This window comes from Protobothrops mucrosquamatus, unplaced genomic scaffold (assembly GCF_001527695.2).
Source record: "Protobothrops mucrosquamatus isolate PMUCROS unplaced genomic scaffold, P.Mucros_1.0 scaffold_176, whole genome shotgun sequence".
NCBI classification, from domain to species: Eukaryota; Metazoa; Chordata; class Lepidosauria; order Squamata; family Viperidae; genus Protobothrops; species Protobothrops mucrosquamatus.
Window position 1 is genome coordinate 459,845 of NW_015386252.1, and position 21,896 is coordinate 481,740.

Genomic DNA, 21,896 nt, shown 5'->3' on the forward strand with positions numbered 1-21,896 from the left:
ACTGGGAAATTTAGGATTAAGCCAGGTGCCCTTTTCAGTAAGTCATTGCTAATGTTAAACAAGCAATATGTTCATAATTGTCAGCTAAATTCATAATTGTCAGCTAACAGTCAATCTATGCTGAATAATGTGAGTGCCAACAGGCAACTATCAAAATGGCTTATAGAAATAGAATTCTGTATAGGAATATTTTGCCAGATGCGTATCATAAATATATGTAATTTCAAGGGGGTTTTCAGTCACGTCTCTATTAGGATATTATAAAGTGCAGTCTTTATCCATCCAACTTTAATATTACTGTATGGATTGTGAATTGCCACTCCGTTCCATGCTAACTTTGCTTCTGTGCTGAACTGTACTATTTATTCTGAAATGTCACATAAGAAGAATTGGATGGATTTTGAACTACAAAAACAAAACAAAAAACCGAAGGCCTCTTTTTGTATTCGATACAATACAGTCAGATAAGGTCAGAATTAATTCTCTTTTTACTTATTGGTCTTAGATGCAAATTTTCCAAACAACTTTAATAAATAATGTGTATTATTTTATGTCACTAACTTGTTTATCCATGTCCATGTGACATATTCATTTATATTTCACATTTCTGAACCGTCCATCTCCCTCCCATCTCTTAAATTTCTTTTGCAATCATTTAAAAGTTCTGAAATAGAAATAAATTTATTGGGGGTGCAGAAGAAATCTTGCACAATTCACAACTACTATAGTTATTGACATCGTCAACGGAATCTGAATGCTGTTTGTGCCTTTAAAAAATAAAGTTCCAGTAAAAATCCATTAACAACTTTCAAATATAGCAATCCTCTTGTCCAGCTGTGAAAAGTACTAGATGATACTTATTTGCCATTTGTGTTATTTATGGTCCATGACTTTTATGGTAACTGGTTCCTATTATTGGTTTCTATTAATGTAAAACATAAGTGAACATAAATGAGGCGTGAATCATTTCTTTTTATTAGCCCTGCAGTCTTCACTCAGTTCTTGCAGTAACTCCAGCTGTGACTTGTTAGTGATAACCTATTTAAAGAGATCCTTCAGAAGAAGAGGCATGATTAGGATTTTGCCTTCACTTCCTTTGGAAGGAGGGGAATTTGCTTCCTTACTTCACACAAGTAGAACAACAGTGGTAAAAAAGGAAAGAGGCTGTAATTAGTGGCTCAGCAAAGTCACAGCTGACTGTAAATGGTATCAAGTTATAGTGCTAATGATAGTCTTGGTGAATTTATACTCACAATTACCTAAAAGCAAGAGGTAATGCAAGGAATTTTTACAAGGCCTGACAACATTGTCTTTTTCCAGAAAACTGCAGTGTAGGAATTAGTTTATAAGCCATTCATATGTTCAAAAATCCCTACACCATTAACTACAAACCAATGCAATTACAGTATGCATACATATTGAACATTGTCACATGTATATAAAAAAGAGAGGCTAGAGAACTATTCTCTGTGCCAGCCAGCTAGTAATATGGGTTGTTTTTTTCCATGTAGAAAAACAATTGTTTATCCATGTTTACCCTTAAATGTTATGGTCTACATACAGTTTTTCCACTTCATTTGAAGTTTCTGAGAATGAGCTCTTATATAAAAGACATGTTGCTTATTAAAATATAAAAAGTTCTACCATAACTCAGTGCACAGATAATTACTTATTTGTATTAAATATTAAATGTAGGTTTTATCAAAAGCTGTAGGTAAATATATAATAAGCCTATTTTTTAAGATAATTGAAAAATAATCAACTTTATAATTGTTAAATATAGTAAAAAAAATCATGGTTAAAATAATAGAAATTGTAATGCACCCTTTTAAAAAATACTGAGAATTATTAATTTTTAACATTAAAAAATCTGTTTAAACAAAACATTTTACATATATACCATAGAATGCGTCTGATTTAGAAAAGGTTTGTTTTTTTAAGTAGATAAAGCAAGAATTTAGTGAGGAATTATATTTAACTTTCAGTTATTAGTTTTAAAAAAATCTTCTAAGCTATTCTGAATAGATATCTATAGAATTATGCTGTACTTTGCAATTTAAGTGAGCTAGTCGCACAAAGAATTACAAACAGTTGGGACACATCTTTATCCATTCCCTCTAGTATTGTAAAAACATATCTATGTTTTTATATTATTTGCATCTGAAAAAACCCCAAATTGTGGCACAATAAAAACTAACAAAACACATTTAAGCTTCAAACTGCAAACAGTCATTATTGTTTTTATTTTAAGAAAATATCATGATTCTTTTTCTAGAAATTATCAGCATCTATAAGGTTAATCATTCATGGCTAGTCTTAATTTTAGTTTTTGGAAATGTTGGATTCTAAAATGAAGTTATTAATTGCAAACATTATTTCTTCTCTGTATACAATCTAAGCTTCTCCAAAATAAAAGAAAGCAAAAATAAATATTTCATTTGAAACTCTCAGGGACCCTTCCGTGATACTGTTGACGTACTGCACCAACGCTTCAAACCCTTGGAACCATCTGTGCAGGTGGCACCCTCAAGTTCTTCACTTCAACTTGCCCAAGAAAAACAAAAACAAGAAGAATGGAGAAACCGTATAAACGATGAAGTGTATGTGACTTATCTTTTATGTTTTATTTAATATATTGGTGCTTTAAGCTTGTTCAGTTTATTTAGAATGAATGGGGACAAAATCTGTTTAAATGTGACTTTTCTAAACAGATTGATTCATTGGTTGGATTATTATTCTGTAGTAATTTGACTGATTGATTGATTACCTTAGAAAACACCAATTATGTGTATAAATTAAAAAATACTAAGTAGTTACTTCAGTTGACAAATTCTTTTACAGCATTAAGCATGATCAAATAAATTAAATATTCCTGAAAAATTACTCTGTTAACAACTCCATCCAAAGTACTTACCAGCTTTCAGTATAAGCCCATTCCTCATCACGCAGTTTGTATATTATTTGTATTATAATAAGAGTGCACATTAACAGGTAATATTTAAGGAAAGTGTTGGCGGGAGACTGATCAGGATTGGAAATTGAGCAATTATTCATTTAAAGAAGGAAATTAATACTAGCTAAATTTCTTAATCTTTATACAGACATTGTTAGATGTTCACTTAAGCCTGTTTCTAACTTAAAAATCCCATCTACTCTTCTGCATAGACCCAATTGTTCAGATAGGAACCTCTCCCTCTGTTTCAACATTTCATGCTGTCAGATATTGTTTTAACATTCAGAATACCTTAAGTTATTAAGTGAATTTTATCATGGACTTGCTGTATAATGGACCTTTCAAAATAAGAAAATGTCCAGAAAGACATTATTAACCCTTAGATATGAAAATTTCATTTCTAGTCTAAAATACATTATGTGATTTTAACTGGAACTGTGTCTCATTTTTCCTTTAGGGCTGTATACCGAAGGATTAATTTTATTTTTAGTTACCATAAGATTTTGTAGTAGCAAAAGTTTCAAAGATAGTTAACACAGTCAAATGTTTCTACCCATGTTTGTTTGAGCTTATGCAGCAGAATCACTTCAAGATGTTTAGTTGCCTAAGGTAGAATAACAAATAGTGCTTCACCCATCACAATATTTGGTGTCCAAGGAAATCAATATTATTTTTGCACCTGATATAAAACTAAACAACTTAGTTTTTCAACTCAAATAATAATAACTTGAACAATAAATTGCTTCATTTTCAAAGCATGATCAGTTACATGAAGCATCTGCCTTTTTAGTCATGGTAGGCTTGGCCTGTTTTGATAGTACTAATTACCACTTCCAGTTGATTGGAGAGCAGATCTATCATTGGACTTACTTAGGAGCAGCGAAGGGATGTGAAATACAGTAGCCCCTATTTAATTCATCAATCTTCCAAAATAGGTCATGTCAAAACACTGTGTAAGTATTTTACCTATATCAGTTTTTGAGAACTTCTTTGCCCATATTGTTTTTATATAGCATGAGATATTTCCAAGTATGTATTGTCCTCACTTGGACAAATTATTTCAGATTTTAGTTTTGTGTTTACACAAAGGGAAGTTGTAAAACAAACACTCAATATTATGTTGAACCAATCTCATATATCAGGATTCTTTTTCAAATGATGTCTAGTTTTTCAGATGCTTTCTAACTTTAGCAATTTGAATATTTTCTGGACTATGACTGTACTCTGATAAATAGGGATTATCATATATTTCAGATAATGCTTTCTTAACCATTCAACATTCTGTTTGTAACTCTTCCATTTACTTTAATTACTAGCACAGTGTGTGACATTTATTAATCAGCAGAGCCTTTTTAAGTTACAATACTAAATCAGCTAACCCCATTAACACAGAATACCCCATACAAGCAGTAATAGGAATGGTAGTTATTGAGAAAATCGTATTATAAATGCTGGTGCTCTAGGGCACAGTTAAGCATGATTACCCTCTTTTGATCCAGTATTCCTCTCCCTCTTCTAGCTAATTTCCACTGGAAATTTACAAAGTACTGCCTTCATTTTTCCACCTTAATTTTTCTAACGAAGTTCTGGTATTTTATAACACTGGGGATGCAGATAATAAGCCTCTCTATAATTAAGGAGCTCTAGAATTGTCTGCAATTAAGAAGTCTCTGTTATTTTTGATTATATAGGAACTAAGCTGCATTTTATCTGAAACTTTTGCTTCTCCTGTAAACTAGTATTACAATCAAACAGTGTAGTTTAATATCAGAAAATGAGAAGTATGCAATGTTAAAAACTGATAACTGGTCAATAATATAAATGTTATGTAACCAGAATTTTCTGCTGTTTTTTAAACATTTTTTAAACATTTGGCAGAAATAGTTTATATTATAATATAATCTTATTGGTTTGAATTATCTGAATTAAATTTTCTTCTTCATATGTATGAAAATCCTCCAAATATTTGATGAGGACTGTCTTATCAACTCTTAATCTTTTCTAACCTCAATAAAAATACAAACATCTTCAACTCTAATAAGATCTCTTCACTCATCCTTATAGCCACATTTATATGTGTTAATAGCCTTCAACAGCAGTGATAGAATAGACTACCCTTAAATAGCAGTGTCAAGATACCAATAAAACCTGATCAAAACATAATGAAAAATATTGATAAGAGTCTGGATGCTAGGCCCCTATTATTCTAATCTAGAATCACCAGATTTTTACATACTGTATTGCAAAGCTGACTCCTATTTAGATGATTAGTTTTCATTAAGTGAACTCTACTGGGTAGTCCAGACCAGGAAACTGGCTCCTCAAGAATACCAGAATTATACTTTATTGACATCAGCTGCAGGTTAGTATGGTTGAAAGTCTTGAAAGAGGTGTTTTTCCTACTCTCCCTCTTATACTCCCAGAGAATGAGTCATCCAAAGTCTCTTCTCAGAACTTAAGGAATGCTTATGTACATTGTGAGTATGTAGTGGATTCTGAATATTTCTTTCAAGACCATCTCCTTGGCTCTTTACAGATTAATGTTATATTTATGTAGTTTATTCTTCCTATTTAAATTGAATTTGGGAAATATATTTTGTTGGCTTCGACTTACTTGCCAAGCTTGCCAGCTTGCCAAGACTGTTCTAACTCTGGGTATTCTATCCTGTTGTGTGTTACTGCCAATTGATTTGATGACTTCCTCTGCATAAATTCATCCAGTTAAATCAAAAATGTATGAAACTATTTATTATTGGTAGAATTTGTCTGCCAACAAATATTAACATTACTGATTTTTTTTCATCCCTCCAAATTTCTCCTGGGTAATTTGAATGTAGAACGTTAGATATATCCAGGTAGGCGAGGCAAAATTAAAACACCATCACACAAATGCCATGTCTTTCTTATGTTATTATGTCAGGTATCAAGATGGAAGTGTGTAATAATATTTGCTTTATGACATTACAGTGTGCATGTTGTCATTTTTGTGTCATTACAGAAGGCAGTGGACACTGCAAGGTGTTATTTAAGTTTTCTGCCTATTTCGGTAGCCAGAAGCATATCTCCACAATGATATCAGTAATATTTCCTTATCTTTATTTTTACCCAAATGTTCTCAACTAACTTACTACATGGAGTTTTATGGTTTTCATCAGATGTGTGCAACCTTTTACATAAAATGTTGCTTTGCTCCCTTACAATTTGATGTTGAGTTCATTATACATTATTTCAGAAAACCTGAGTACTTTACAATATAGTGCATGTGGCAAGCTCTGCAGCTATTATAGCATTGCAATATTCTTCATCTGAATACAGTTCTTTGTGGAGTTTGGTTTTACAAAGCAGAAATTCACATCCTGTAAAAATCAAATTCCCACCCAGGACCATTAAATAAAACACATGATTTTTACACTTATTTGAGGAGCAACTTTCTAAAAGCACAAAATCTTCAGCTTATTCAGATTAACATAGCTCTCTGATTTAATTTGCAGTTCCCAAATTATAAACAGGGAGGTCTGGTTCTATATAACCATTTAAAATCATTTAAATTCAATGTTTGCTCCTCACTGGTTTGGCAATTTCATATTCAAACTTTAGTGAAAGCCATTTTGTTACATGTTTTAATTTACTTATTCCTTTGGATCATGAATTCTTTAATTTTCCAAAAATATCTTCAATATCTCTTTCCGATCTTGGCTATTCTCCATGTTATTTTATTATAACATGCTTCCTGGGAATATAAATTTAAATTTAATTTCTGGTAGCAGTATCAGTAATCCTAGAAATAATGGAATTTGTACCGTAAAGTACATATTTCTATAGTAACTAAGTAACATTGTCACTGATAGTTTGCAACAACGTGCACCTTATCACAAAAAGCAAAACTTCTTTTGAACATTAAGACTGACTAAATTCCATGCTTCCATAGGCAAATTCCTAAGTACTAGCCTTGTCATTTCAGTCGTCATCCAATCCCTGGAGAGAGCCAATTTTCTTTAATGTCTGAACTGAAGAAAAATGTACTATTAAAATGCAATTCAGAAGTGATAAAAACTGTAAGTGGAGCAGCCGGTTTTTTGTACCTCCTATGTATACTCAGGGACATTGGGGCCACATTAATTTTTTTTGTGTGTGATGTCCATCCCATGTGCAAATTAGCCCTGGAAGTGCTATAATCCATCTTATATGAGAACCACCTGTCCCATGAGTATATACATGCTTCTGTAGCTTTGTATAATTTAAAGCTCTGCTTCTCCTGTGCTATTGTTTTGTTAATTTTCAAGAGCCCTTGGTTTGGAAGGCTTTATGGGCAATTTGACTGGCCAGATGCTAATAAAGACCAATTTGTTTCTCCACAAGGAAGGTTTATTGATGTAATTTACAGCTGATAAAATATTAATTTCTTTCAACAGAGAATTTTTAAATAACTTTATTAAAATGAGCAGGCTATTTTAAAATAAGTAGGCTTTTTAATTGACATTATAAAAGTAGTACACAGCAAATATATTGTAATATTGTTAATGCTTCAGAAAATATAACTGTCCTCAATTTTCCCCTTTTTCACACTTTTCTACATAACCTCTCAGAAAAGAACTTTATAAATTTCTTTATAGAAAGAATTTAACACCTCACCTGAGTTATTCCAATTCAGCAAAAATTTAGAGATGTAGTGGGGAAGATGATCTCATGAAAGCTTATAGCTAAAAGTACTACATGTGGCACAGCCCTTGAGAAAAAGATGAAGAGTTATAGCAACCCATAGTATATAATGTAAGAGTTAGATTTGTTTACAAGTGATATATAAAACGATTGCACCAAAGGACAATGGCTTTTGCTCTGCATTAAGTGTTGATGTTTAAAGTAAAAATTCAGTCATTTACATTTCAGCAATTCTTTTTGTTTTATACCTGCCAAGGTATAAAAGGTATAAAGTGCTGATGAAAGGTTATCATTGCATTAGTTCATCATGGGGAAATGGAACATAGGGCCTTCTCTGCTTTGGCAGCCTAATCGTGAGATATTCTTCCTTCAGTGGTTTAAGATTCACCCGATTTCAGCGCTTAGTTAAGACCTGCTTGTCTACACAAACCTGAAGATACAATCGGTTTTTGTTTGGTTTGGTGTATTAAATATTGTGTTTTATTTGTTCTTTAATCTCTATGGTTGTCTATTCATTGTGCTCCATCATAAATCAATGATGTGAAGCAGATTAAAAATATTTTAATAAGTAAACATCAGAGGTTATAGCGTAGCTCTTCCTCAGTAATTTCTGTGCTAACTAACTGATTATAATATCCCTACCTAGAATAGTTTCCAAAATTCTACTCTACTGATTCTACTGCTTATTGATACTCTACCTTACTGAGACCTCTGTTAAAGTAATGTGATTCAGTTCCCTTGAGGATCCTTTTGCTTTATGCCATCCAAACTTGATGATAGCTACTTTTTCCTTTATTCCATTTCCATCATACTCCCATTAATTTATCTTTGCTTTCCCTTTGTTGTCTATGCTTTCAAATCTCTCTCCCCCCCTTCCAATTTTTGTTCCTGCTTGGGGCAGCTTTTCACTTGCATGGTCCCCATTTTTTGGGTTGTTTTTTTCTGGCTGCTACTTCTCCCAGTCCTAGTTTCTGGTATTTATTTCATTTTATTGCTTGCTTGCTTTTATTCTTCTCTTTCTCCTTTCCTCCCTCTGAGCAAATACTGAATCTTCTTTTTCATTTTCAGTACTGTTAATAGAAACACATATAAATATCTACCAAGCTAACTAACTAAAAGTAGAGAAAATTCTGGAATAATCTGTGAGGGAAAGAAGTTTCATGACCCTGGATGAAATCATGGACATGGCCTCTTAAAGTGCGGGTGCACTTGTACAGATGGAGGTGATCCTTTAGGCATCTTAATCCCAAACTGTTTAGAGCTCTAAAAGTAATTACTTATTGGAGCAATAAAGGAGTCATATAGTGAGCACTTTGGCAGCAATATTTTGAAACAGCTGTAATTTCTGAACATTTTGAAGGGCATCCCCATTCAAACACACTACAAAAATCCAAGCAGGAGGTAATGAAAGAATGTGTCAATATAGCAGAGACAAAAAAACTTAGAAAACAAAATAAGATGGAACTGAATCACAAGGGATGAGCGTTTTATCTTTTATTTAATTCATTTATTTAATTAAACTAAATAGTAATTTAACGCCAAAATGGCAGGTTCTATTGTTTTCAGTGACTTGATGAACAGAAGAAAAAAATGAATATAAGGAGTGCATCTGTCCTTAATGTCTATGGCGATCTCAGTCATCCAGGTCATGGTTGTCCCAAAGGTGCTTTTTCAAAAGGCAATTGGACTTTCTTTGTTTTTCCTTGAAGATGTTTTGCTTCTCATCCAAGAAGCTTCTTCTGTTCTGACTGAATGGTGGAGAATGGAAGGATTTATATTTCTTGCAGTCATCTCGTAACTGGCACTCTTTCTGAGAGTTGTTGAGGCCACTTGGAGGTTTATCTATGCCCTCAGGATCATCTGAATAGTGCAAATGAGTGTGGAACCTTCTGTTGTAAACACAGTCCTTTCAGCAGTTCCAAGAAAGTTCCACACTCATTTGCACTACTCAGGTGACCCTGAAGGCACAGATAAATTCCAAGTGGCCTTAACAGCTCTCAGAAAGAGTTAGCGACCAGATGGCTGCAAGAAATATAAATCCTTCCATTCTCCAGTTGCAGATTTCCCAAAGGTGCTTTTTCAAAAGGCAACTGGACTTATATATCTCTTTTGCTCCAATTTCCAAGCCATTCAGGACAATTGTACATTTCTTATTTTTATCCAATAAAAATAATTCTATCATACATATTATAGCAAAAGTTTATACAGTTGCATTTACAGTTTCAACCGGAAAGAATATCTAGATGGGATTGGCACTTGAACATAATTTAATTCTTAACTTACTTGTATTTTGTGCTCTGCAATGAATATTTATACTATTGTAGTATAATAGTACTATTGTTTGCAAATTTACTATTGCAACTGTTGGCTATATCAGTACACTATGAAACAATATTGATAATTATGGCATAAAAAGTTATTTTAAATTACATTTTTCTTATTGCTAATGTACATGTCTTCTAATTAGTAAGATAAGAAGAAAAATAATTATATATAATGTTTTACTTTTCAGATTTTTACCATTTTCATATAATGTGCCAGATGACTATATTCCATCCATTCAGAGAGCAAGCAAATATGGTCAGTCAAATTATGGACTCAAGCATTTCCGGGAAGAACACCCAGAGAAATGGATAACAAAAAAGGTGAGCTATATACAAGGGTAAAATACTGTACAACTTCTTAATGCTAGCCAAAGCAATTAGATATAATCCACTGAATCCATTTCTACTAAAATTAAATAACACTTCATTTGGAAAACTATAGAATCTTATTAGCAAACATTTCATGTGAGAATAAAATATGTCCTCAAATTCCTTTTTCTATTTCTCACCAAATAACTGAGACTAGAAATTACTAAAAAAATTAATGCAAAACTTTAAAAAACAAAAAAAATGAGATAACTATATTTTCTCAAGCAACCTGCATGTTGACCTCTGTTAAAAAAATTCCTGCAGTATCCTGGTACATGTGGCATGTAGTGATTTTCTTGAATTTTTTACAATAATGGAACACCATTATGACAGGGCAGGGAGGAGTTGAATGTGGAACTAATCTTGCCTCCTCTGCTGTAATGATTATATGAGTATGTATTCAACAGTTTTTAAAAATAGATTTCAAGAATAGAACTCCTTGACTCTTAACTTAGAGGTGGCAGAGGAATTCCCCAGATTTATGGTCCTGGGGACTTCAATTTGCCTTCTCTGGGAGTTGGGTTTCAGATGGCTCAGGAGTTCATGGTTACTATGACAGCCCCTGGGCCTATCACAGGCCATCCACATAAGAGAGTGGTCACACACCTGATATCTTCCTCTCAGAACAGTGAAGATGTGATCTGGGAGCGGTGAAGGTTTTTTGACTCCTTTGTCACTCCTGGTGGTCATGAGATTCTCTGGCACTATCAGAGAGGCGGGGGCTATTTGATTGGTGTGTCCCCAGTGATTGATGGCCAAAAGGGTTTCAGAGGCAGCTAAGGATTATTCCTGATGATCTGCTACATGTTTCATCTGAGGCCCTGGTCGTCACTTGAGGGCACAAGAGGACAGCTGAGGCCATGGAATGGATCGCACTTATGCAACCTCTCCTTCCCCTTGGATCCTAATATTCTTTGTGATTTATGGAGAAGTTGAGAGAGATGAATGGATGAAGAAATGCCTGGAGTGCTGCTGGAAATCAACAAGGAACAAACTCAATTTAATAAGAGTAATAGCCACTATTAAAGCCTATCTCATGAAGATTCTGGAGCAGCTTTAGAGGTACCTGGATAAAGTGGACTATCTGGATTCCTTTCAGTCCAGATTCAGGCATTGGTTACACTTTTGGATGATCTCTGCTGGGATAGGGTTGTGTGTCCATCCTTGTTCTACTTGATCTCTTGATGCTATCAACCCTGGCATTCTTTGAGGGTTAGAAGTGTGTGACACAATATTGTGCTTGTTATCTTCCTTTCTCCGTGTTATACTTTTGAGCTAACTTTTTGGAGTTGAAGATGGGGGTCACAGTTTTTTATGATCTATGGCCGGTCCCAATTTGTATTGATTGGGAGTGAGAAGTCCCGCTTTCTGCCCCTGCTATGTGGGAAGCTGCAGGGTTCAATACTTTCTTTGGTCCTGTTTAATATTTATATGAAGCCAATATATGAGATCATCAACATGAGGTGAGGAATCATCAATATGCTGATGACACCCGGTTGTATATCTCTGCTAATGGTGAGTTAAATGATATCCTTTCTCAATGGTTGGAGGCTGTAGCAGTCTGGATGGGAAAATAGGCTTCAACTAAACCCTGGTAAGATTGAGTGGCTTTGGGTTTGGGACCCTCTATATCTCGGGATTTATCATCTTTTGGTCCTGAATGGAGTTGAACTACCCCAAATAGATCCAGTGTGCAATTTGAGGGTTCTTCTGAACTCACATATCCTGTTCAAAAAACAGCTATCAGTCATAGCCAAAGGGTCTTTGCACAGCTTCATGTTGTGCACCATTTGCACCTATTTCTAGATTGAGAGATTCTACTCACAGTCATCTCATACCCTAGTCAATTCCCAGATGGATTACTCTGTAATATGCTTTACATAAGATTCCCCTTGAAGAGTATCTGGATGCTTCAACTGGTACAAAATGTGGTAGCATGGACAGTTAGGTATGCTTCAAGAACTACACACCTTACATTTCAGGTTGGTGAGCTGCATTGGTTATGAACTAAATTAAAATCAGGAGAATTAAATAGAAAAGCTCCAAATTAAGATGACGGGTTGCTCTTACTTGCTCTTACCCTGCAGTGGTTCCTGCCACAGTGGTAGCAACTGCAGATTCACTGTTTTCTGTCTTCAAGAATTTGAAGGTCTAAGTGTCATGGTTCCGACAGATGAAACTCTTCAAAAAAACTTCGAGGCATTGTTTACCTTAAAGAATCTTTTATTCGAGTAGTATAATATCAGCACTTCATAATCGAAGCCAAAAACTGAATTCCCCTCCCCTGGGCACATAGAATCAAAGCACAATTCCCTCCTCCAATTAACAGTCATAAATCACATTCCCCAATTAGCTTGAAGCACGGGCTTCCTCTCCAGTTCTCCAGCCCACCAATTCTTTATCAGCTCTGGGCTCAATAACCTTGATTCTCACGCTAAGTTTAGTGTTGTTATGTCTAGCTAGACTCTCATTCACATCCCGCCCTCCCAGCATCATCTAACTCTAAAAGCAAAAGGGAAAAAGATGGCTACATTTCCATCTGTTGTCAATGCAAAACATACGATGTTAGCAGCGTTGACACTAAGCCCATGTAGCAAAGGTACAAAGGACAAACTGGTAAAAAGCTATCAAGAGTAAATGCCTATAACAAAAATTGTGACATGAACAAGTCATGATACATTACAATGTTTGTTTATCTTAAAGTGCATTGTTTAGAGAAAGTTTCTCGAATCAAGCTGTCTTAACTCTTTATCTCCATATGTTCAGCTATATATCTTCAGAAAACGTCAATATGATTTTGCGATCTTTGTTTAAAATAAAAAATGTGAATTTATTTTGCTGCAGTTTTACATTCTTATATATATATTTTCTAGTACACAATGTTTAGCTTTAAATTTTACAAGTATACATACAAATTTTGGATGTGATTTTGAGCTGAGAACTGCATTTAAAAATTTAGAGACAAACACAATATGAAGGAAGTGATATTCTAATTTATAAAGACAATTTTGGGAACCAAGCTCAGGCATCCTGATTAGGTGGCCAAGCATTCTGTTCAGTTTAAAACATGGTGCTTTCACTCTTGTTCCTGAAACAAAATCTGAGGAAGAGATTGGATAGCCATTTGTCTGGAATGCTATAGTGTCCTGCTTGAGAAGGGAGTTGGACTAGAAGACCTCCAAGGTCCCTTCTAACTCTGTTATTCTGTATATTGGTATAGGTTGAAAATCCCAAATGATTAATAATACATTTACAGGAAGTATGAAGTTTTAGAAATAAGAATGCACTAGGCACTAAAAATGTAATCAACAATGGTTTGCCCCTTGTGATGAGGTAATTAAGGGATAAGAACTATTAAGTAATCTTCCACTTGTCAAAATGCTTACAAATTCATATCCATCAAAATGAAATGATAGTCCACAGTCTTTAATACAAAAAATATAAAGATTTTAGACCAATAACTGCTAATGGCAGCAACTTTAGAGATGTTCCTTCTCTCCCAAAATAAAGAAGTGCTATTTAAGATCTTACTCAGTAGTACTTTATGGCATACACCTTGTTTTGGGTGACTTACCAGCCAGCCTTTTTTTCCTTATTTGCTCCTGTATATTTGTTTTCAGATAGAATTTTAATATACTACAAAGTATAAAAATAGCCAGTACTCCAAACAATTAATTTAGAGAACCTAAGCATATTGCACAGAACATAAAGTTGACCTTTACCGTCTGCAGCTTTTGAAATGAAGTGGGATGTGGAAGACATCATAGGCTTAATGTGGCACATCGCTGTCTGCAGAAACTTGGGTGGGACTGTGACTGCCTGCCCATTGCACCCGATGATTGAATCTGCTGTCACCAGCATCCAGATAATAATGAACATTGAGCTTAACGACCGTTATTATGATCATCATAATTGATGTGCGAGTGTAGTGTGTGGGGATCATTACAGCTAAACTGTATGATATGTATGATAGAGGAACATGGCGTGATTATGGATAATTTTATTTTTACACACTGATTGGGATAAAATATGTTTTCAACAGTCTATCTTATAATATTTTTTAAAAAAAGTATGTACAGTTATACATGATCCAGCCTTGCTGCAAAATAGCATTTTTTTTAAAAAAAAAGAAACATTTTCATGTTACTAATATTGGTAATTAAGATAATTAATGGCAAAAGCAATTCCTCTTCAGAATGCAGGTTATATTAATCATCTACAAAATTAAAAATTTAACAATAATTTTTAATTTAATCAAGTTCCAATGTGATATATAATTTTCAAAAAATTACCAAAGAATAGGTTCCAAAATATCATTTTGCATGCGGTGAAATAGGTTCTGGATTTGATCGTAGATTCAATATGTAAAACTTACTGCATTCTAACTTTTTTAAATGCACTTCTCTTTATACTGCATGATCTTCTCTTTTCCCCTCCACCTTTAATCCTGGTGATTGAGAAAGTCTCATTGATGACAAAGGATGTGGCAAACCAAATAATAACTGCACAAATCAATCAGCAAATTTTTTTTTGCTGTCTCCAAAACAAAACCACAGTCCGTTTGTACTACCATAATTAGATTCAGGGTCCCTAATCAGAAAGCTAAATACACACAAATATACAAGCCCCAACAGCATTTTTAGAAGGTTACTAGTGTATCAAAAAAATAATAATTTGGAAGGTAGAATATTAAGTGATGATTACGAGGATCTGAGCCATTCAGTGAAATTTGCATGAAAAAAGTAATTGTCAGCGTTTTCTAACATTTGAAAAGATTTTGTCAGCAAACATTTGAATATTTTATAAAACTTGATTTTCAGTTCTGTAATTTCTTAGCAAGAACATTCTATGCTCTAATAGTACTGTGGGATTTCAAAGAATAAGCAGATTCCAAAGATTGCAAAGTTATCCAGATTTGTTCTCTGGGTTGTCCTAATGCATGTTAAATCCTGCTACACAGTTGAGGCCAGGAGAGAGGAAAACCCACACCAATATGAAAATTCAAAATGCTAAAGGTTTTTGTCCCATTTTTGTCATAGTGCAATATAAAATTTATCTCTACTTTTACTAATATAAATATTTTCCTGTTTCACTTTTCTTTTTGCTATCTGCCTAGCCAGCACATGAGAGCTTATCAGAGTTAAAACTCCCTTTACCCTTTTCACAATGATAGGTCATGGATTCTAGGTCTATAAACTAACATCAGAAACATCTCATTTCACTTTACAGAAAGTTCTCAACAATTCATTTAGCAACAATTTAAAAGTTACAATACTGAAAAAAATGTCCTCACATGACCCTCCCAGAATTTGGACAATCGTGTGATCAAAATTTGGGTGCTGACACAAACTTTTAGCAACCGATACACATTTAACAACCGTTGCAGTGTCCGAGGGTCAAATGAGTACCATTTGCAATCTTCCCAGTTGATTTTCAACAAGCAATAGGGTAAGCCAGATTTGTTTAACAACCATGTGATTTGCTTAAAAATGTGACAAAAAAGATAATAAAATAAATAAATATAATTGCAGCTCACTTAACAACCACCTTGCTTAGGAAAATAAATTATGGTCCCAATTGTTGTAAGTCGAGGATTACCTGTATCATTGTATTCATGTAGATAATGAAGTGGTTCTATTAGGATCAAGATCTTTTCATAGTCCATCTCCCCATACTGTATCCCAAAAGGATAACCAGAAACACTTATAGGTGAACTGGTAGATTGTTGACCATTGACTTTGCAATTCCTTGTTCTTAAGGCCTGTGCCACCTGCTACCTCTGTTTTTTGTGTCACCTAGCCTGATGAAGGGCTCTAGAGAACCTAAAAGCTAGTATACAGTACTTATTTAGGATATTTTATTTGGTCCTGGTAAGAGAAGTGCTCCGCTATGAATCTGAGCTGTTTTTCACGTTCTATTTCTGATGAAGTAGTTTGGCTATAGTCTTGTTTTCTATTCCAGAACAAAGACAGTAATGGCCCCCAATCCCTAAATTAGATAATAACTTTTAATTTACACATCCTAAGAGTTTGACAAATGATCTGTTAAACATGCACACAATATTTCTGTCAAGATTTTCTAACTTTTACAGAATGCAAATGAGCTAAGAAATCAGACCATTCACTGTTTACAGATGATCAAGGATTATATTAATAGAAAGTTATTTACTTTTCTCTCTTTTCTACTTTTCTTTCTAAAAATACTGTATTTTCTATTAGATCTTTTGTCATTTTACTCAGAGGAGGTCAGTTATGATGATGTTTTCAAAAAGTTCCATAAAGAAAGTTATGATAATAATGAGGTTGACTCCATGTGGGTGTAAATTAACAGTGGCCTTAATTTATACCTGCTCTATGTTTTGCTGATACAGTCTAGTTAGTGACAGCACTTAGGTCCTTGAAAAGGAGAGAACAAGTCAATCGAACAATGCAAAACCATGCATATTAAAACCGACTTGGTGCCCTGATGTGAAGCTGCTTGACTGAGCAATGCAGTGTCAACCATGTCTTTCTTCTAATGCTAAAAGTAATGTACAGAGACAAAGTGACACTCCAAGTACAGCCTCCCATCAGCTGTAATTAATCTTTCAGTTAACAGAAGGACTAGAAAGCCTTTCATCAGCCACTTCTGAAGTCGAAGAGACCCTGCTTTTTGATGTTTGTATTCTGAGTAAAATTGTCCCCACCAGTTCTAACAAATTGAAACACCAGGCTAATTATGGCAGCTAATGAAGTGTGGGGAATGGTCACAGCTTGTCTTGAAACTGTTCCTTCAGCTCAGATTAGAGTTTCATCAATCACTTTTTTAAACTGATCTAGAATTGCTTCTGCCCGGTGCTTGGCACTTTTAAAGCTGTTTCTGTAATTGGTTTTTCCCCAAAGCTTAGGCTGTTTTTTTGAAATATTATCTTTTTTAGGATAAAATACTCAAACCTATGCGTGTAGGTCAGCATGGGTGCATGTTATATATATTACTTCTATCAGCTGATCACTTGGTAGAAAACTAATAAAAATAACTCTTGATATACTGCTTTTAATCCACCTCACAATAGCAATAGAACATATTCACATATATGCACTTGAATTGTTATTCTTGGGATTCAATGCATTCTAGTACAACCACATGAGATACAGGGCAAAGGATAGATAGCCTAGGTATAATCAGAGGTTACATATTAAATGAGAGGCTGGGATTATATTCTGTCATATATCATTCAGAAAAATCAAGTGTGGCTTTGTTTTGTTTTGTTTTGTTTTTAACTTCCATAGGAAGTAATTCTCAAAAATGGTTATATACAATTTAGAATAACATTTCCACTTCATTTTTTCACAGGGTCAAGTTACTTACCAACTAAAATGTGAACAAATGTTATATATTAAAATATAAATACAGCTTTCATTAAAAATGAAATGTTAATTTGTAACATTTGTATTATAGTACAAATTACAAATTGTAATTGTAATTACAAATTGTAATTTGTACTACAATACAAGCATTTATAGCTTTACAAATTAACATTCTGTTTCAGAAAGGTTTACATTTTCTAGAAGTGCTGATGTTTAAATCTGAAAAATGAATGCAATTAAAGGCAATTATGGGTTTTATTCTCTGCATTGATTTAATTTTCACAGTTAAATGATGCTTATTGATAGCCTTCCATTTTCTTCAGGTAGATCTAAAAATCTGGAGCAATAACATTAATAATGATCAGTAATTCAGAAATTCACACCTTATCACACTTCATGAGGAGGCATATTTCAATGTAACTGTGTTTTCTTAATAATGGTGGGACTTTTAATAAAATAGGAATCCAATGCCAACAAACTTATATGAAAGATTCTGTTTTCGAAAATCCAGAGATTCCCAAAGAAAAACTCCAGCTGATAAATATGCCAAAATAAAGAAGGATACGATGCCAACATGTGAGAGCCACACAAGGAATGGAGTGGACAAGACATTCCAAATATTGCCCAACATTAAATCCCACAAAAATGCCTAATTCCACAAATACTTTAGTGAAAGAAAAAAGTAAATAAAGAGAAAATATATATTTTGTGAGTCTAAAGCAGGCGTCCCCAACTTCTGGGCTGTGGCCCAGTACCGTTCAGAACTGGGCCACGGAAGTGGGCGAATGTGTGCGCGTGTACTTAGCTCTAGTTGTATGAATGGTGGGCCCACGCGCCTGGGCCCATCACTTGCGCAGAACCATCCCCTCCCCCTGCCAGTCTGCAAAGCTGTAAAGGTTGGAGAACGCTGATCTAAAGGTGCCCCTTATTTATTTTTCTTTCCACACAATAATAACAACCTAGAGATTAAAGACAACAAAATACTGAACAAAGAAATATAGCTAAAGAAGAATACTTGTGATCAGGAATATCTGATGAATTCACAGACAGTCTGCCTGTTTTAGGAAAGAAACCATTAAAAGATTTGTTTCAGAATTGCATGACATCTTTTCTTTTGAAAAGTATTTCAAAGCAATGGTTCAGACTATGAACTACCTTGTATAAACAATGGGATTTTTTTTTCACTTTCATCTATTATTAAAACCTACAAAGATGTAGTGAGGGAGAAAGAAATCAAGTTATTACTAAAATAACCTCAAATATAATTGCTAAATTTATTTTTCGCATTTCTGAACTCCCATCTTCCTGAAAGAGAGACTCTGGGCAGTACAATAAAATATCAGAATTTAAAAACAGTATATAAAAGTTAAAATGTTAGAACTAATATTTCAAAATTAAAATTATTTAGAAGGAGGCAATAATAATTAAGCTCTTTTAAAGAATAATTTAAAAGGCAAAGGGTGGGCTCTCAGGCCACCAACCAGCCGCATGGCTGCATGCTCCTTTGGGCTCCCAAAACAAGGCCAGAGAGTCATGTTTTATCTCCTTTTCAGAAGGTCAGAAGAGTAAGGGCCTGCCTTACCTCTCAGGGAAGAATATTGTGCAGGGTGGGGGCAACAGCAGAGAAGGCCCTCTTTCTAGACCCCGCCAATGGGAGTCCTTTAATATGGGGTTTGCAACATATTATCACTGCCTGACCAGGTGGGTTGGCCAATGTAATGGGATAAAGCCAGTTCCCTAAATAGCCTGGTGCTATGCCATGTAGGCCTTTATACATCCAGTACAGCTCATGTGGCTGTATTCTGCACCAGCTGAAGCTTCCAGATAATTTCAAGGTAGAACATATCACAATAGTCCAAATGGGAGATAACCAGAGCAATGAGTGATCAAGTGGAGAGCATCCCGATTCAGGAAAGGGTATAACTGGTGCACAACACAGAGTTGAGCAAAGTCCACCCTAGCCATGGCTGCCACCTGCTCTTCCATCCAAGAGGATCCCCAGGTTACCCACTGTCTGGTGCAATCCCATCTGAAACAAAAAATGATAAAGTCCTGGATACAGAAGGGCCCATCCACACCATCTTACCAGGTTCAGCTGAATTCTGTTGTTTCCCATCCCAGCCCCCACAGCATCCAGACAGCGCAAATAATGTCCACAGCATCAGTCACTTCACTTGGGATGGAGATATATAACTGGGTATCATCAGGTTACTAGTGATACCTCATCCCATGGTGCTGGATGATTTCACCCAGTGGTGTCATGTAGATGTTAAAAAGGAGTGGAGAGTGTGCACCCCAAAAAGCAGGGGCCGTGAACTAGACCAATTTGGACTATCTTCAGAGAAAGCAGGTGAACCAGCACAAAACAGTTCTAAATGTCTCTGTGTGTGTGTGTTTGGGGGTAGGTGGGGAGAGAGAGAGAGAGAGAGAGAGAGAGAGAGAGAGAGAGAGAGAGAGAGAGAGAGAGAGCCTCACTCATACTGTGTCAATTTTATCTTTTTATTATCTCGAGATAGTAAGAATAAAATTTTGGAGATTACTATTTTGTTTCTCTACTATCACATAAGCTTTTAACATATCTATGTATAAACAGTAATAATAGGGATAATCCCTGTTTCATGTCAATTTACTGTTTTAATAAGAGTATCTGTTGTACAGTGGCAAATGTTACACTTGATAAATGTCATTTATTGAAACATGTAGGGAAAATTAGCTGTTATCCCCTATTTAGAAAAAATAATTTTGGAAATTATCCTGTTAAGACTGTTTCAGTTACAACAGTCAATAAGTTTAAAATACCAGTCCAACAATTTCATCTGTATTTTTGTTTTTTAGCTTCAATTCAGTAAAGTTCAAGGGTATCCAAGTATGAAATAGCTTGTGAGGAAATTCACATCACTGTCTTAATTTAATTTAGTTGTAATGAAGAGTGCATTCGTTCCAAAAATAGAATATTATCTCTGGCAATTTGGGTTGAAATATAGATATTAAGCATATTTAGGAAGTGCCAGTACAAAATAATAGACCACACTACTTTTTTTGATATATGATATAGGAAAAATAGAGAAAGTTATTCTTCTGCAATTTATGAGTACTTTATTGAAATATATATATCTTACCCTTACGGGCCCAGAAATACAGTAAATGTATAAGCATATATGATGCCATATCTCAAAGCTAAACACAGTTCAGTCAGACTAAAATTAACCTTTCTTTGGTTTTTTTGTAGTCTTTTATGTTTTTTTTACTTTATTTTTTATTTTTTTTCCTTAGCCAATAAACTATAGTTTAATGAATCATAAAGTATAAATTAGACCACATGACATTATAGCTGAATTCAATTTCCTAAGAAACTTAACATTTACATAAAGAGAAGAAAAAATGCTGGTTCTAATACTTGCAGATGTGAAGGCGCACTTGAAAATAGGGAGCTAAATTCCAAGAAAACTCAGGATCAAAATAGGAACTGTGACTCTATTTATAAGTGGCTACAAAAGAAGTGCATTACAGTACTATGTTTTTCTGTACAATCAGAAACAGCACAACTACTTTCTGAATAGGAAAAAAGATAAATTATGTTGAATAAAATCAGCTTAACTATTGCAGTTTTTTTCAAAAACCTTAACATTCACAATATCCTAGCATTACTTTCAGATGACAAAAAAAAATTATATTGAAGTGAAAAAGGAGCTTTCTTAATAGTCACCAAAATAACTTCACATAGAAGTAAGTTTTATATGAAACAGGAACACTGTTTATCACAAGAAATCTAGTCTAGGTAAAAATAAGAACCCATGACATTACAGTAACAATCATTTACAGCATTTCGTTTATTTTTTTTGCTTTTTAATTTTTTATTAGTTTATAATATAAATACAAAAGTACAAAAGAAAATAGTAGAAAAATAGGGGAGGAAAAAGGGAAGGGAAAAATGTGGGGAAAGGGGAAAAAAAGAAAGAAAAGCATTAATTTCCAATTCCTTTTGGTGCAATAGAGTAAGATAGTAACATCAAACCTCAACTTTTTACTTTTACAAAATAATATAAACTAGCCATTTCTATAACAGCAAACCTATTAATTGGTAAAACCCAACATCAAAGTTTCATTTTTTCCACCTCAAGCACAAAGTCTGTATCATTTTCCAAGTAGAAAAAAAAGTAATTTGGCTATCTCTGCTAACTCCATCAACTTTTTTAACCACCCATTGTAGGAATCAAAGTTTTTGTGTGTAAATTAATCTTGATG

General features: G+C 34.2%; 1 protein-coding gene across 1 annotated transcript in view; it reads left to right on the top strand.

Annotated features, from left to right (window-relative positions):
* SPATA17 (spermatogenesis associated 17) overlaps positions 1-21,896 on the top strand; it is an 80,502-nt gene that overhangs the window by 48,634 nt on the left and 9,972 nt on the right. The window contains exons 8-9 of the mRNA XM_015822534.2: positions 2,452-2,600; positions 10,125-10,257. Coding sequence (XP_015678020.1) covers positions 2,452-2,600; positions 10,125-10,257 — 282 coding nt within the window. The remainder of the gene's footprint in view (positions 1-2,451; positions 2,601-10,124; positions 10,258-21,896) is intronic.